The following is a 14,169-nucleotide window of genomic DNA, read 5'->3' on the forward strand; positions in this document are numbered from 1 at the left end:
TGGCTGAAGACATTAAACTTAGCGCTACGTCGGGAGGCAACCCTTGATTTCTGTACATATTCTGCTTGACTATTCTTTCTGCATTCACTCACTTTCTTTCAGGTGTACACCCTGTGTAGTGTGCTTTTTAGCTTCTACATCCTATGCGGAACACTTCTGTTGGTTGTACCTACAACTTTTGCAACGTAATGACATCCGTTTTCAGGTGTATTCTAAACACATACTTTTAATCATTGAGGACAATGCTAAATTTAGGTTTGGGGGTGTGGGATAGCACATTTTAATTTTTGTACATTGTTTTCGGTACATTTTCAAAAATACCTTCATCAAAATTTTTATATGTACTGTCATCATACGAATTTTTTAAATTAGGCTCATGTCCAATTTGTTTATAAATTCTTATTCCTCAAAAACAAGATATTTTGAAAAACAAAATTCACGTCACTTCTGATTGTAGTGAAAAAGTTATTTTGGATTAAAGTTGTCTTCTTCACTGTCTAGAATGAGAGGGAAAGCTTGAAAAATAATGAACTTTGACCTCCTTGTCCTTTGGTTGGCTGAATAGAAGAAAAACAGAACTGTAGTTGATATTTTTGGAGACAGCAACCATAGGATTAGACTGGGTACCTTGAAAAGGGCTACCTGCTTTTTGAAAAAAAAAAAGAATATCAGAAAAATGATAAAGCGTGAAAAAGGTTGAAAAGAAAAGCAGAAAGATGTGAAAGTTAGAACTGAAAAAGTGCAAATTGTAAAAAGAGTCCAATGGGACCAAAATAGTTCAGTAGGGTGAAAGCCGTCAATGGTAAAAACGTGAGTACACTGGAATATCACAGATAAAGCCCCTTAGAGGTATTAAAGTGAACATCCATACTTCTCACAATCCCAGACAGGAGGCTCAGTTTCGAGTTAGAATTTAGGCAGACCCATACATTGTAGTAGTTAAGAAGGGAAACCTTGTTCCGAAAAATTTATGTTACAATCAGAAAAATTTGTGCACACACTCAAGATATTTCTGAAAATGAGGAATAAAAAGAATTTTTGCTCAAATGGACCTTTGACTGGATTCTGAAAATTAGTGTGATGGCACTATATGCAATAATTTTGAAGTTGTTATCTTTCAAAATGTTAGAATTTTGTGGGTATATTCTTTCACTGCAAACCCTCACGAGTCAAACTCGTCCACTAGGGGTAACCTAGGGGTTTAAGGGCTTACTGCATAAGCTAAATGCAGTCGGGAACCTCACGAAAGAGGAGTTGTTTACATTTAAGTTTTGCTCGGGACTAGCAAAATTGAGGTTTGGGGGTGTGATAAGGTCCCAATAATCTCACTTTGGGACCGTAATTTCATCGAGATTACCATCGTATAAATACTAGTTCCCTTAAAATAATAATAAATTTTATTAAATCCCAAATTAATATGGCTAACAATAGTTTGTTACTAATTTCAGGTAAAAAGGGCACATTTGGAAATCAACAAACGGTGTAACAACTATGGTTACAATATGCGAGCCGAAAGGAAGTTTCCAGAAAAATCTCGGTCGATTTGGGCGCCACGTCACCGCGCCGCGGTTAGGCATGACCGCGCCGCGGTCATCTCGAGGAATTTGTCCTCGAGATTTTCACAGAAGCTTCCAATTGCTTCGGTGGTTGTAACTGAATGGGTAGTTCGAAGCAAATCATCCGAAAAGTTGACCCGATTACCCGAATACAAATGTTATAAATTGGGGGCTCTTCTCTTCTTCTCTTGTTCCATAAGTTTTGATTTTTTCTTCTTTTAATTTTCTGTAATTTTTCCTTTTGGTGAGATCTTGAGTGTAGTGAGAACATCAAGAGTAAGCCATTGGCTCTATTGTAACTCTTTTGAGAGATCCATTCAAGAAGGAATCAAGTTGCATCTTCATCTTCTTCTCCCATCTTCTCTTTGCTTTTTAGTATTGTTGCAATATGATCCTTGCGATGATCGGCTAGATCCTCTTTAGAAAGATCAATGATGCCGAAGCAAGTTTATCCCTCTAATGTAGTTTTAATTCCTTATTTTGCTTACATGTTTACTATTCTAGAAATTCTACTTTGATTAGATGATCTACTTATATTTCTGATTCAAACTTTGATAGCCATTACTTAGATAAGTTCAAGAACGGCTATGCTTTGTGAAGAATCTGAATATAAGCTAGGCAATCTCAATTAAATCTGAATTTTCATGAATGTCTCTTGGTTACCTTTAATAATTAAACCGCTCCACCTTCCGATCCATGAGCAATGACTTGCTACATGGATTGAGTTATTCTTAGAATTGATCTGCATTATGGATAGTTTGCAAAAGCTGATTTGATTTCTCTAAACCTCCTTTCTTATATCTTCAATCTCTACTTTCTGTTTTTATTTCAAATTGCAAGTTAATTTCCATTTCATTTATGCAACAAATCTGTTTTGTTTTAAGAAAAATCTGTTTTCTAAATTCTGTTTTGGCATTTTTATCCGAATGAATCCTTGAATCCTCATTGTCCCTGTGGAACGAATTCGACTTACCCAAAGTCCATTTCTTAATCTCTATTTCTGCATTTATTTAGCAAGATCTACAATCGATCAACCTCGAACTAATACCAGTATGCAATCGATGCTCAAGTTCCTTCACAACGGTACCAGGCCCCAAGAAATACATTTCCTCCTAATTTTTTTGGTGGCTTGTCCTCTATAATAATCTTCTTTTTGGTGAAAATTCGTTTGTATTGTTCTCAGTGTGCTTTTACTTTAGTGTATCTGTCTGTTCTTAATGTTGTAAATTAATACTCTTATGAGAATTGCGCCCCTAACATATTCCAGAAAGTTAATAAATGAATTCCAAATAATGATAGGGAATTGGATTTGAGCAATTTTCACCATGGCCTAGTTCAATGGGTAAAAACATTTGACATCAAAACTCTTTTCATTTATCCAAGCCTTCGATTTTAATTTACCCAAGTCTTTCAATAGCGATCCATTAAGATGTTCTGTGGCGGTGAATTATGAATGAAGGATGATATACTCATAATTTCAAAGATACGAATGTAATTCTTAATCTGTTTCAACAATTTATGGGTTTCAACAATTTATGGTGCCCATTTTGACCGAAAAAAGAAAAAAGTAAAAACTACTTGCTCATAGTTCTGAAGATTTAGTTGTAACATTTGATCCGAGTATCCGTTTCACCATCACGATTACAATGTATGCATTTAAGGTATTTCGAGAAGATCTATCGTGTCGAGATCCACAATTCAAACATCAATCAGCAATATCTTTTTTTTTTTCGATTAAGAACAGAACCAAAAGCACAATTTTGGGTTTACATTCCAACCAATCTACATAAAAATTCAGAATACCTAACAGCAATATGAACAAGCTAATCCTTTCAAAGAATAACACCACCACCATTATCAAACAAACATGAAACATGAACGATGATAAGTAAAACATAGTATATTCGTACTCAGCTGAGTATAGTTGATACAAACAAAAATACACCAAAAGACTTACCTCTAAACACTGTTCTTTTCCGAGTTTATTACTTCTAAGCAAACTCGATGATTGGGAGGAACTAATAAATGAAGAATAAAAAGAATGTAAATTAAAAGTTGGAGACATCGCTCTGCAATGATGCAACCCAACTTGGTTGTAACCCGCAAAGCCGAAGTTCTTATTTGCAGCAATCTCCATGGAATGCTAAGATCAGCTAAAGCACAATTCATAATAAACTTAAGATCCCAATTTTCCAAAGCTGCACAGGAAGTGTCAAGTTTCGTAAATAGAAGACGAACAATCACTGAGCCACAAAATTAAATAATTGTGTGGTATCCAACACTACCAAATAGGGATGATTACGTTATATTTCACGCAATTCTAGCAAAACCCCATTGGAAGGATGAAGAAAACTAAATTATTGATTTTGTTGTAGGATTATCTCTCATAGTTGTAGAAATCTTTGAATTCAATTCTTGAGGTCTCCTCCGTCGCCAACTTGAGCAGGATTTAAAATATAAGGAAGAGAAGGATAAGCGGTTTCATGTTTGTGAACTTGGCAAAACCAAAACAGATATGTGAAGACTGCCTCCCGGGAAGAACATCTATATAGTCATATCCATGGGATAGCAACCAAGGACACGAAGAAATGTTGCAAATTCCTGCACGAGATTAAGAATTTTATAAAAATGGCATATCTCCACCATATAAAATCATAACCAGAAAACAGTTGGAGTAAATTATTCATGAATCAGATCCAACTCGTGATAGAAGGTGTGGTGATCATTAGGAGCAGATTATTAGGCACAATGGCATTCTAGAATTAGATCAATAGTAAATCAAGCTATATTTTCATAAAGACTCATTATTGGTTATGATAATTTAAGACAAGGGCAAAGACATGGTGATCCTCAAGCCTGTGTAGAGGAGAAATGACTGAGAGAATATTTGCGCAGAGGAGTTTACGGCAATCCTACATAGGATATGGGTACATGATCTCTCTAATGCTAACGTATAAGACCTCATGGGAACAGTAGCATTCTCCACAACTTTGGGTTTTTGAAAAAACAAATACCCTTAACATTGTGTTTTTAGCACTAAAAAGGTAAGGGTATTTTGGTATTTGTAAATTGGTAGTTTTGTAAATATCACAATTCTCAATGGCATTCTCAAAATAACAATTATTGCAAAAAAAGACTAAAAACACTAGGAGTGCAACTTGGTCCGGTTCAAACCGAGAACCAAACCAAACCAATAGCTTTGGGGTGGTTTGGTTCGGTTTGGAACACGTTGCGGTTCGGTTCCGGATTACGAAAATGAAGAACCGATCAATTTGGTTCCAAACCGAGAACCGAACCCCTATGCAATAAATAAATATGTGTATATAATAATTATAAAGAATTATTTTAAAAGTTAGTACATAGATTAGTGATCTTTAATGGATAAACTAATGACTTTTTATAGATAGATTTGTGATTTAGAATATGAAATTTTATGTTTATTTTTTCATTAAAAAATATTACTTATAATTTATAAAATATTTGCAATCCGTGGAACCAAACCGACTTTAATTCGGTTTGGGTTGGTTTGGTTCCAATGGAATTTGGTTCGGTTCAGTTCTGGTTCTTATTTAGTAGAACCGACCTATGTTGGTTCGGTTCTAATTTGACCTCAAACCGAACCGAACCGAACCAAGTTGCACCCCTAAAAAACACCATTGAGATTTGTGATATTAAAAAAAATGTCACTACACAAATACAAAAATATCCTAACCTTTTTATACTAAAAGATAAATATTGAGGGTATTTTGGGAAATCCAAAGTTGTGGAGATATCCAACAAAAACCAACATCCTCATGAGGTCTTGGCCATTAGCATTCCCATATAGAAAGTAATACTTGACCATAAATAATGAACGCACAGACCTGAAGGTGTCCCAAAGCATTTTGTGCACGATGTTCTGCCATAGATGCTTCAAAATCAATATAAAAAAGGTAGTCGAAATACCTGCCATCAGAAATTAGTCATACAGAGAGCATAAAGGAATCTCACCAGAAAATCATATCTTCTAAGATACCAGAAGAACCATTTTTTTTTGGAGAGATTTGTTGTCCAGAAGAACCATTCTCTTTATAGAAAGGGATAAGTTACAAATTTCAGGTAAAACATCTTATGCATCAAGAGCAAACTAAAACATAGAATAGATCCGATCATCCAATAAAGTATAAATTGAATGATATATATACCCAACCTTCCAGAATATGTATGGATCCGTCAAGGACTTGATATGTTTTCCAACTGTGGTACTTTAAATTCTTAAACCAAGAGGAAAATTACACTCACTTGGCACTTCCTGTATTAGAGTCATCAACCACCCTCAAGGGTCGCTTTCTTTGTGGCCGACTTTCAATCTGGATTTGTATAAAAGGGTGAAGATAATCTTAAGCTCTCAGCCAAACGGATAAATTACAAAACTAAACTCTACTAGGAGTTACCTTTGTTAAATTAATGTCTCTCAGAGCAAACACTGCCAAGGCTTTAAATAGTACTCCAGGGCCTTCGTCTAGAGTGAAGACAACGCTTGTCTAGAAAGAAAAGCAAGAAGTTCTGCCTTAAGGCTATGTCCTGAATTATAAGTGCACAAAATGGGCAGAAGAAATGGACTCTTACCTTGAAAGGCCTCTCCGTTCTTGGAATTATGGGTTCTCTTGCAAGTATCAGGAAACGGGTAATATTGTCCAAGTCATCCTGCCCGGTACACAATGTGTTATTGAAGAAAACTGCAAACATAATAACAAAGTAACAATTCTCCATCCATTTGGAAAGGAGACTAAGTTGAGAATATAAAAATAATGTATAAGATCTGTGTACCAAACACACGTGCAACATGCCAACATTTATCATGGTTAATCTTTTTTCCTGGTATTAATCATTATATTATCTGCCTATAATTTGGTTATACAATCTTCATCATACACTAGCATGTATTTGTGGAAAATAACATTTCAAATCTTTCAGTAACATCAAACTAAATTCATAGGGTTTCTGTGGCCATGCCTCAGACTGTCATGCACCAATCTGAGTTACATTGTTCTTCATAAGAAAACCCCCAAAAATTATGACAAGATGTATGATTGTGTCAGTAGGAAAGAGTTTGGCAATGCTAGGCGTCATAGACTGCATGTATGGCTTATTGATTAATGAGTGAGGCACATAAAATGGTACCTAGCAACCCCAATCACTACCGTGCCAACACCTTATATAGATAATTGAATAGAAAAGATTCTGGGTATTCTTCATCTAATCGGTATCCCATCAAATGAACAACCTGCATTTTGAATCAGTGTAGGCGTATATAGGTCTGTAGTGCTCACATTAACTGAAGTCTGTGTTGCCGGCACCAACATATTTCCTCGAAAAACGTACATAGAAAATATTGGACTAAAGACAAAGACAATAAAAGCCTCACCTGGATTCTTTCTGCAAGTATGTCTAGCCCATATATTTCTGCAGCTCGAGCACTTGCAACAGCCCCAGTATCTCTTAGGCCGCTTGAGGCAACAAACTAGTCCAAAATTTCTCGAGAGTTTTAGGCGGAATATTCTCTGGTGGGAATTTCAATCAAACTTAAAAAAGAATAGAAGAGACATCTAAAAGATCACCTGAGCAGCACCAGCAGTATCATCCACATTTTCTTTGGCAACGCCTAACTTGCTCAGGGTGTTCTCACATTGAGAAAGTGCCTGCAAACAATCACTTTTTCAACTTGTAAGACAGTGACTGAAAATTTTGAGAATCTAAAGCCTCTATTTTAAGAACATGTAGTTTAAGATTAATGTCAAACACATGAAACATGTTCTCTCTCATCCATGCTTAACCATCCAAATATCAGGGCCCCAGTTGGATGGGCCATAACCCATGTCTTCCAACATATGAAATCCTTCCCCACCATTTTCATGCTCCATAATTTTTTCGCCTCCAAACTTTTCCCCTTAGTTGCACAGTTAGGATAATTTCTTTGCACAATCTTGAGCTATCTTTCATCCAAGTAGTGGCCAAACATTTGGACTACCTGTCCATATGAGCACCTGCACCATTGGATAGAAAAGGTCTTGGTGCATGGCTCACCCAAAATTTCCAGGTTTCCTCTTTTAATGATAGGGGGAGTGTAGAGTAGGATATTATCCGCTTTTGGCCGAAGCCTACATGGCTTTAAAACGTGTCCTACATGATAGGGTCAAGTTTGCCCTTATAGCCAGGTTCCAAACGTTGACCCTGCCGATGTGGGACTAAACTCACAACTCCCCTTGCCATTCCAACCAGAGCACAGAAGGGCTCCACTTCGACCCCTCGGTCTCAACAGCCCTTTTCCCTGTATTGGTAAGCGCACTGGCGGGATTGTGGCAAGGAGAGGGGGAAGGCCATTAAAAAAAACATGGAGAGGGGGGAGGGGAACTAGCCTGGGGATGGCTTAAAACACGCTTTAGCTCCTCCTTTGTCACACCCGGTAGTCCCAGAAGGCAATGATTAACAGCCAACTGCACCTCGCCCACAATGTGCAGCCTATGACGAAGAAGTAAGTCATAATTACGATGGATGCTTCCACCTAAGGAATTCTCAATTGGAAGAACTGCTTTATCGACTAGCCACAATTCAACTGCCTGTGAAACAGAAATAAAACACTATAAAGGTAGCAATTATGATGAGAACATCAATTCAATAACAAAATCTATGCGGTAATATCTCATTGAACCTTAAACGCAGCTTCAAACTGATCACAAGGAACAGTCTCACATTGAGGATATGCTTTGAGGGCAGCAGCCTCACTATATGCACCCGGTACCCCCTGCATTAGGTGATAAAATAACTATATGGGAAGGAAAAAAAGAAAAAAAAAAAAAAGCTAACACATACTTCAAGAATTGATGAAAAGCAGTGTACCTGATATGCTACACGCACATTTGAACCATTGCAAGGAGAAACGGAAAGATCAGTAACAGATAATGGCCCTGCATTTCATGAAAATATTCAAGCTATAAAATGCGTAAAATAGAATAAAAATATCCTTAGACTCTGTGAAACCCGCAGTAGCAGAATTGAGATGCACTCATTGTGTTTATACTCTAGTGGAAAAGTGTATAATAGTAAGGTCTAGTCATGATAACATGGCATCAGATAACTGAAAACTGTTAAGTCATGTTATATTTGTTAAAATTCACAATTACCATTGTAAACTGAACCACTAACCAAGAAAAATTGAACTAGACCAGGGTGAACCCCATTCTTTAACCCTGAGGAATACTGCTATTAAAAAAAAACATATTTCGGTGATACCCAATACCAAAATTTATCCCTGATCTTTGGAAAATTTCAGTGAAATCTATAATCATTCTTGTTGCACAATTGTTTGCATATCAAAATGAAGAGAAAAAAAAAAAAAAAAAAAGCCCCATGTCACACATGAGTAGTAGCAAATAAGCTGCTGCTAGTGACCAGCAAAAAAGAATTTCAATGGTGACAATCATACCATAGTGTGGTAGAGAGAAAAGGATAGGGGTCTCAATTCACAGAGAAAAAAATAATAATAAGCTGCAAACTATATTTGAATGTATATGATCCTATTAAATTATTAACTAAGCATAACTTTAAAAATTCAACCAGGTTGCAAGCGATGGGTGTCCCACACCAAGTAGCTGGAATTTTTATTATCTTTATAAGTATAAGTTCATTGATCAAAGAAAAAGAAGGACGAGATTGGCCCCCTTACAGAGCAAAGAAACAAAACAGGAAGAAAAAAATAAAAGAACAAACAAACACCACATACCGACACACATGCCATCATAAGGAACAGAGCTCCTCCTACTTAAATACAAAGTCCTCAAAAAACATACCATCGAAGTCCATACTCATCTTATACCAGTAGAAGAGCAAACGCAAAATCCTCAAAATCACCTCGTGAAGCAGATTCTCAACTCCTTGAAAAGTTCTTCTATTTAGTAGCTGGAATTTTCAACCTAGCATGCCACTTCTAATCTAGAATCCCACAAAATAATTCAATTCCTAGTTTTTTTTAACATTCGTGCTCTCTCAATACAAAGCCATTTCTGGAGTTTCTGGCAACTAAGGTCCCAACCAGGTGAACAGATTATACATGATCCAACCCCATTTCCTCTAACGGTATTGCTCTTGCAATGCATGGCCTATTACTAACAACACCTATTGCCTTGTATAAGTCAGAGAAATAGCTTTGTAAATCTACTAATACATAAGCTAAAAATGTACCTATTGTATTTCTTCATACCAAACAAATGGTTTGTGATGTATGAAAACTGGGTCACTAATTGCTATAAAGAGCATACTGAATCACTAACGAAGTGTAATGTGTGCGTGTGCATACACTTGAGTGTGTAAAGGGATCCCTTCGGCACATGGTTTCAAAACTCGTCTGAGACCGAGACGTATCACCCAAATCATCTCGGTATCAGGCATGGACAAGACGGACGGACAAGTCAATGTTTCGGATGAGATTTAAAACCCCACGTTTTTTTCTAATTGTTGACTGAGATGTCTCAATCGTATCGGAAAACTCGTCCAAGACGACTCGGTATCTGACATGGATGAGACGAGACGAGACGTAAAACCAAGTTTTAAAACCATGCTTCGGCATGAATCAATCTACGGTTATTTTTGAAGATATTTAAACATAAATATTATCCCCACCCAAATCAGCCAATTATGAAACTTTTAGATTCTATCAAAAAATGGGTTAGAAAGTGAAATGATCTGTAAAGAGGCCATTTCATCAAAAATTTCCAACCAATAATTGGAAAGTTAGAAATTTGTACCAACTATTTCACCAAAAAGTTCAAAAGATCTGATCTTCTGATGGGTCTTACAAATTCGTGTTAAAAAAAATTGAATCAAAATCAGATTATTAGAAATAAAATCATAATCAAATTAATTAAAACAACTCCAACAAACAAAGTGAAAGACATGACCCACTTGGCAGAGAACTCAAATCCTTCTGAGGTTTCTTTGATGCGTTCTGCTCAACAATTTGCTGCAATTCAACAGGAGTAGAAGATGGGTTTTCGTCTTCAACTGATGTTATTGCTCTCTGACCCAACAAAGCCCCTGAAACACCATAACATTCCCATTTACAAGCTCCACCAGTTTCTTTCCTCCAATTCAAAGGAAACCCATTACGCTTAGATCCTAAATCTCCACCACCACAACCACCCAATTGAGGAACACAACCACCCCAAACGAGAACACCCTTTAAAGCCATTAATCCACTCTGTTCGGTTTCAATGCGGTTGGAGACCAAGCTTGAATCATTCTAAACGTATTTTTAGGGAGTTTAGGAGGAAAATCTGAAGAACCCAGAACCACATTTTGAGAGAGAGAGAGAGGGGGGGGGGCAGAAGAAATGGTGGGTGTAGAACCCACCAAATCTGTGGGTGGGGAGTGGTTTTTCGATGGAGTACTTGAGACGAATAGCTGGTGAGACTGTGAGATTGACGAGCGAAGAAGAGGAGAGAAAGCTTCGTAGTAGGTGAGCAGATGTTGACACCACGTTTTCACAGCGAGAGAGAGAGAGAGAGAGGGTTTTTTTTTTTTTTTTTTGTAGGGTGACGAATATAGATAATTAGATACCCTTTGTGTTTTCTAATTGATGATGTAACCCCTTGATCTAGGTCTACTATAGAAGACCATTGGAAATGACCTAAATACCCTTATCTTCAATATCTAAATTTTTCTCGAAAAGATTTCACCTCCAACTTAGAAAAAATAATCAAACCTTTAGATCTTAAAAGAAAATAAAAGAAGAGAAATTTTATTTGCACCAAACTTTTAGTTAGAGAGTTGTTATTGCCACACCAACTTTTACTAATGACACACCAATTCTTATATAAATCACCAAAGAATTGGACGCAGTTGGTGTGGCATTAGAAAAAGTTTGTATGGAAATAATAACTATCTTTATTATTGTCCTTTATTATTAAAATTATTTATCACTTAAAACATGCCATTTAAAATAGGAATTAACATTAAGCACCGCAAGAATGTGGCATGTGCCAAGACACATGTCTCTGAAAGACTCATTTGTAATTTAATATATTAATTAAAGGATCATTATGATGATTACATAGTAAAAAAATGATATTTTTGAAGTTTTAAAAAAATTAACTAATTAATGTGGTTCTAGAGACATGAGATTGCAATTTTCTTAGTTTCTGATCAAAATGATCATGATTATGTTAAGTTCAAATCTAAAGATTAAAAAGAAAAAGGAAAAAAAGAAAAGAAGAAATTAACATTTTCACATTTATATATTAAAAAAAATTCATACTTCTTGCACAAGATGAAAAAGCTTTGAATTGACACCATTGACACTAACTCATAAAAAAAGAACAAGTTGACATGAATAACAATCATCCATTCTAACCTCTTCTTGACATTGATATCGTGCTTTTTGCTCTTTGATACATATTCATCAAAAAGAAGAAAAAATCCAAACCTAAGGTTCTTTCTAAACTAAGAGAATGATACTCTTACCTATTAATTTTATTTTTATTTTTAAATTTTGCTGGGTGTAATGAATAGATGTTGGGGTGCCAATAGAAGCCCTCTCAACAATAGTTTGATAAAAAGGATAAAATAGATATGAAACCATTGACTTCTACTTTACCTTCAAATCCTATGTTCTTCTCGAGTTTTGAAGGTTAATTGAGAAGAATCTAAAATTTTGGAGTTGAAAGGTTTTGTAAAATTTTGGAGATGAAAGGTTCTTTAAGGAGAAAATCAAAGGTTTTAGTGATTGAGAAAGAAGGGCACGTAGGTCATTTACTATTTTACTTGGTCTCTTAGAGAAAACTGCAGGTCAAGGGAGTATGTCTTAAATTTGAAAATACAGTGGAGGTATATGAAGTATTCAAAGATATACTCATATTTGTATAGTTGCTTGTAATTTTGACAAAGTAAGGTATACTTTGGTGTGCCATATTCGTGATAATGTAAAGTAAACCCTACTAATCCTACGTGGTGAGTTTCTATTGGTTGAATGCGTACCTCAAGCTATCACAAACTTAAGACAAGCCTAACATGATTCATTTCTAAATTCCAATAGAACCAAACAAGGGGGATATTTCCATAGTGGCATCATAATGATCATTTTTGAGTATCAAACGTATAAATAATCAGTAAAGATAGTTAAATATGCCAAAATATTATATGGCTAATGATAATCTGACACTCCTTTGCAGACACCCCATATGCTCCCTGACCTAATAGTTACAGAACCATAAATCTTTTTTATGTGTATCCCGAGAAAAATGATCTACAGTTATCTGATGGGGGTGTAGGGGGCATCTGAAAAAAAGAACGTCGGATTATCACGACTCATATCATATTGGGTTTAAGGAATCCAATTAAAAAATTCAATGAAAGCACAACGGAAAAATCGAAATTGTCCTTGTACATGATTAATTGTGGTCGACGCACCCATATTGAGTCACGCCACAAATTGACTTGTCGTTTCATGTTGCAATAAATTTGATAACTTAGGACTTGACTCCATAGTTCCGACCCACTATAGACTCATGGTCTCTTGGGAAAATAATGTTGGAGTAAATGCATTCATATTTTTCACTAACACAATAATGCGATTAATAAATATTTGTCCAGGCGTACGATATTTGGGCCTGCGCAACATGTCAGTATTCAAAATCAAAATTATGATCATATTTTGTAATTAGGTATGAAGAATTTATTTTTTTCAGATATTTTGAAATAAATAATGTATTTTTTTATAATATTATGTATTAGATAAATCTTTACTGATATACCGAGAGAAGACAGAATAGAAGTGATTCGATACCAAAATTTGAGTTGTGTTAAATGCCCCTACTTTAATATTTAAATTCAATATAATCAAAGGTCATTTGAATCAAAAATCAAGAAAATTGCAACCTTTATATGTTATTTAGTTTTTATTAACCCTCTTATTAATATTTAAATTACAAATAAACCCTTGCACATGTCTTTCACTTTACAACTAATCAAATCTTCCTAATCCCCAACCACTTGTTTTTTTCTTCAAATCCCATGTTACCATTGAAATGATCTTATATCACGTACATGTGGCATGTGATACTTTAGTCACATCAAGAGTACCCACCGACCAATTAGTTAGTGTACTAAATGACAATAACTTCAAATTTAGCTTCACTTCTCCGAAAATTGTTGGCAAGACTTGAGAGAACCCTTAATAATCAAATTACAAGTAATTATCCAATAATGAATTCTTGACCATTTTCAATAGAAATCTCCATTAAGAGATTTTGTTCGAGCAATCGAATAATTGTTTCATTGTCTACCTTGAGTAATGGTTATAGGAAAAAAATGTTAAGTGATATTGAGACCTCTTAGTTATGGTCTGATAATCTATTTTGAAAAGTTGTCTTAACAATACTTCAGGGTGTTTGGTTCGGATTGTAGGATCTTATTTTTTGTTCTAATTATGGATTTTTAAAATTAGATTATAGAAATTGATTTTCAAAATCCAAAACCTCGTTTGGCTAACACTGTTTATGAAAACTAATCTTGTGGAAAGAAATTACCCAATTACACCTCTTGAAATTGAAAATAAGAGTAAAAAATGCATATCCCACTG

At 35.4% G+C, this 14,169-nt stretch overlaps 1 protein-coding gene across 1 annotated transcript; it reads right to left on the reverse strand.

Moving 5' to 3' along the window:
• Positions 1-3,441: 3,441 nt before the first annotated feature.
• On the reverse strand, positions 3,442-11,094 carry LOC147390195 (arogenate dehydratase/prephenate dehydratase 1, chloroplastic-like). The gene is made up of 11 exons (XM_086458572.1): positions 10,497-11,094; positions 8,436-8,503; positions 8,248-8,340; positions 7,955-8,155; positions 7,157-7,237; positions 6,964-7,059; positions 6,165-6,242; positions 5,990-6,079; positions 5,838-5,905; positions 5,420-5,501; positions 3,442-4,157 (listed from the first exon to the last, which is right to left on the reverse strand). The coding sequence occupies exons 1-11, from the start codon at positions 10,780-10,782 to the stop codon at positions 4,101-4,103; spliced, it is 1,200 nt and encodes a 399-aa protein (XP_086314698.1). The 5' UTR covers positions 10,783-11,094; the 3' UTR covers positions 3,442-4,100.
• Positions 11,095-14,169: the final 3,075 nt, after the last annotated feature.

This window comes from Akebia trifoliata, chromosome 11 (assembly GCF_017979445.1).
Source record: "Akebia trifoliata isolate Shusen 1 chromosome 11, ASM1797944v1, whole genome shotgun sequence".
In the NCBI taxonomy this organism is placed as follows: Eukaryota; Viridiplantae; Streptophyta; class Magnoliopsida; order Ranunculales; family Lardizabalaceae; genus Akebia; species Akebia trifoliata.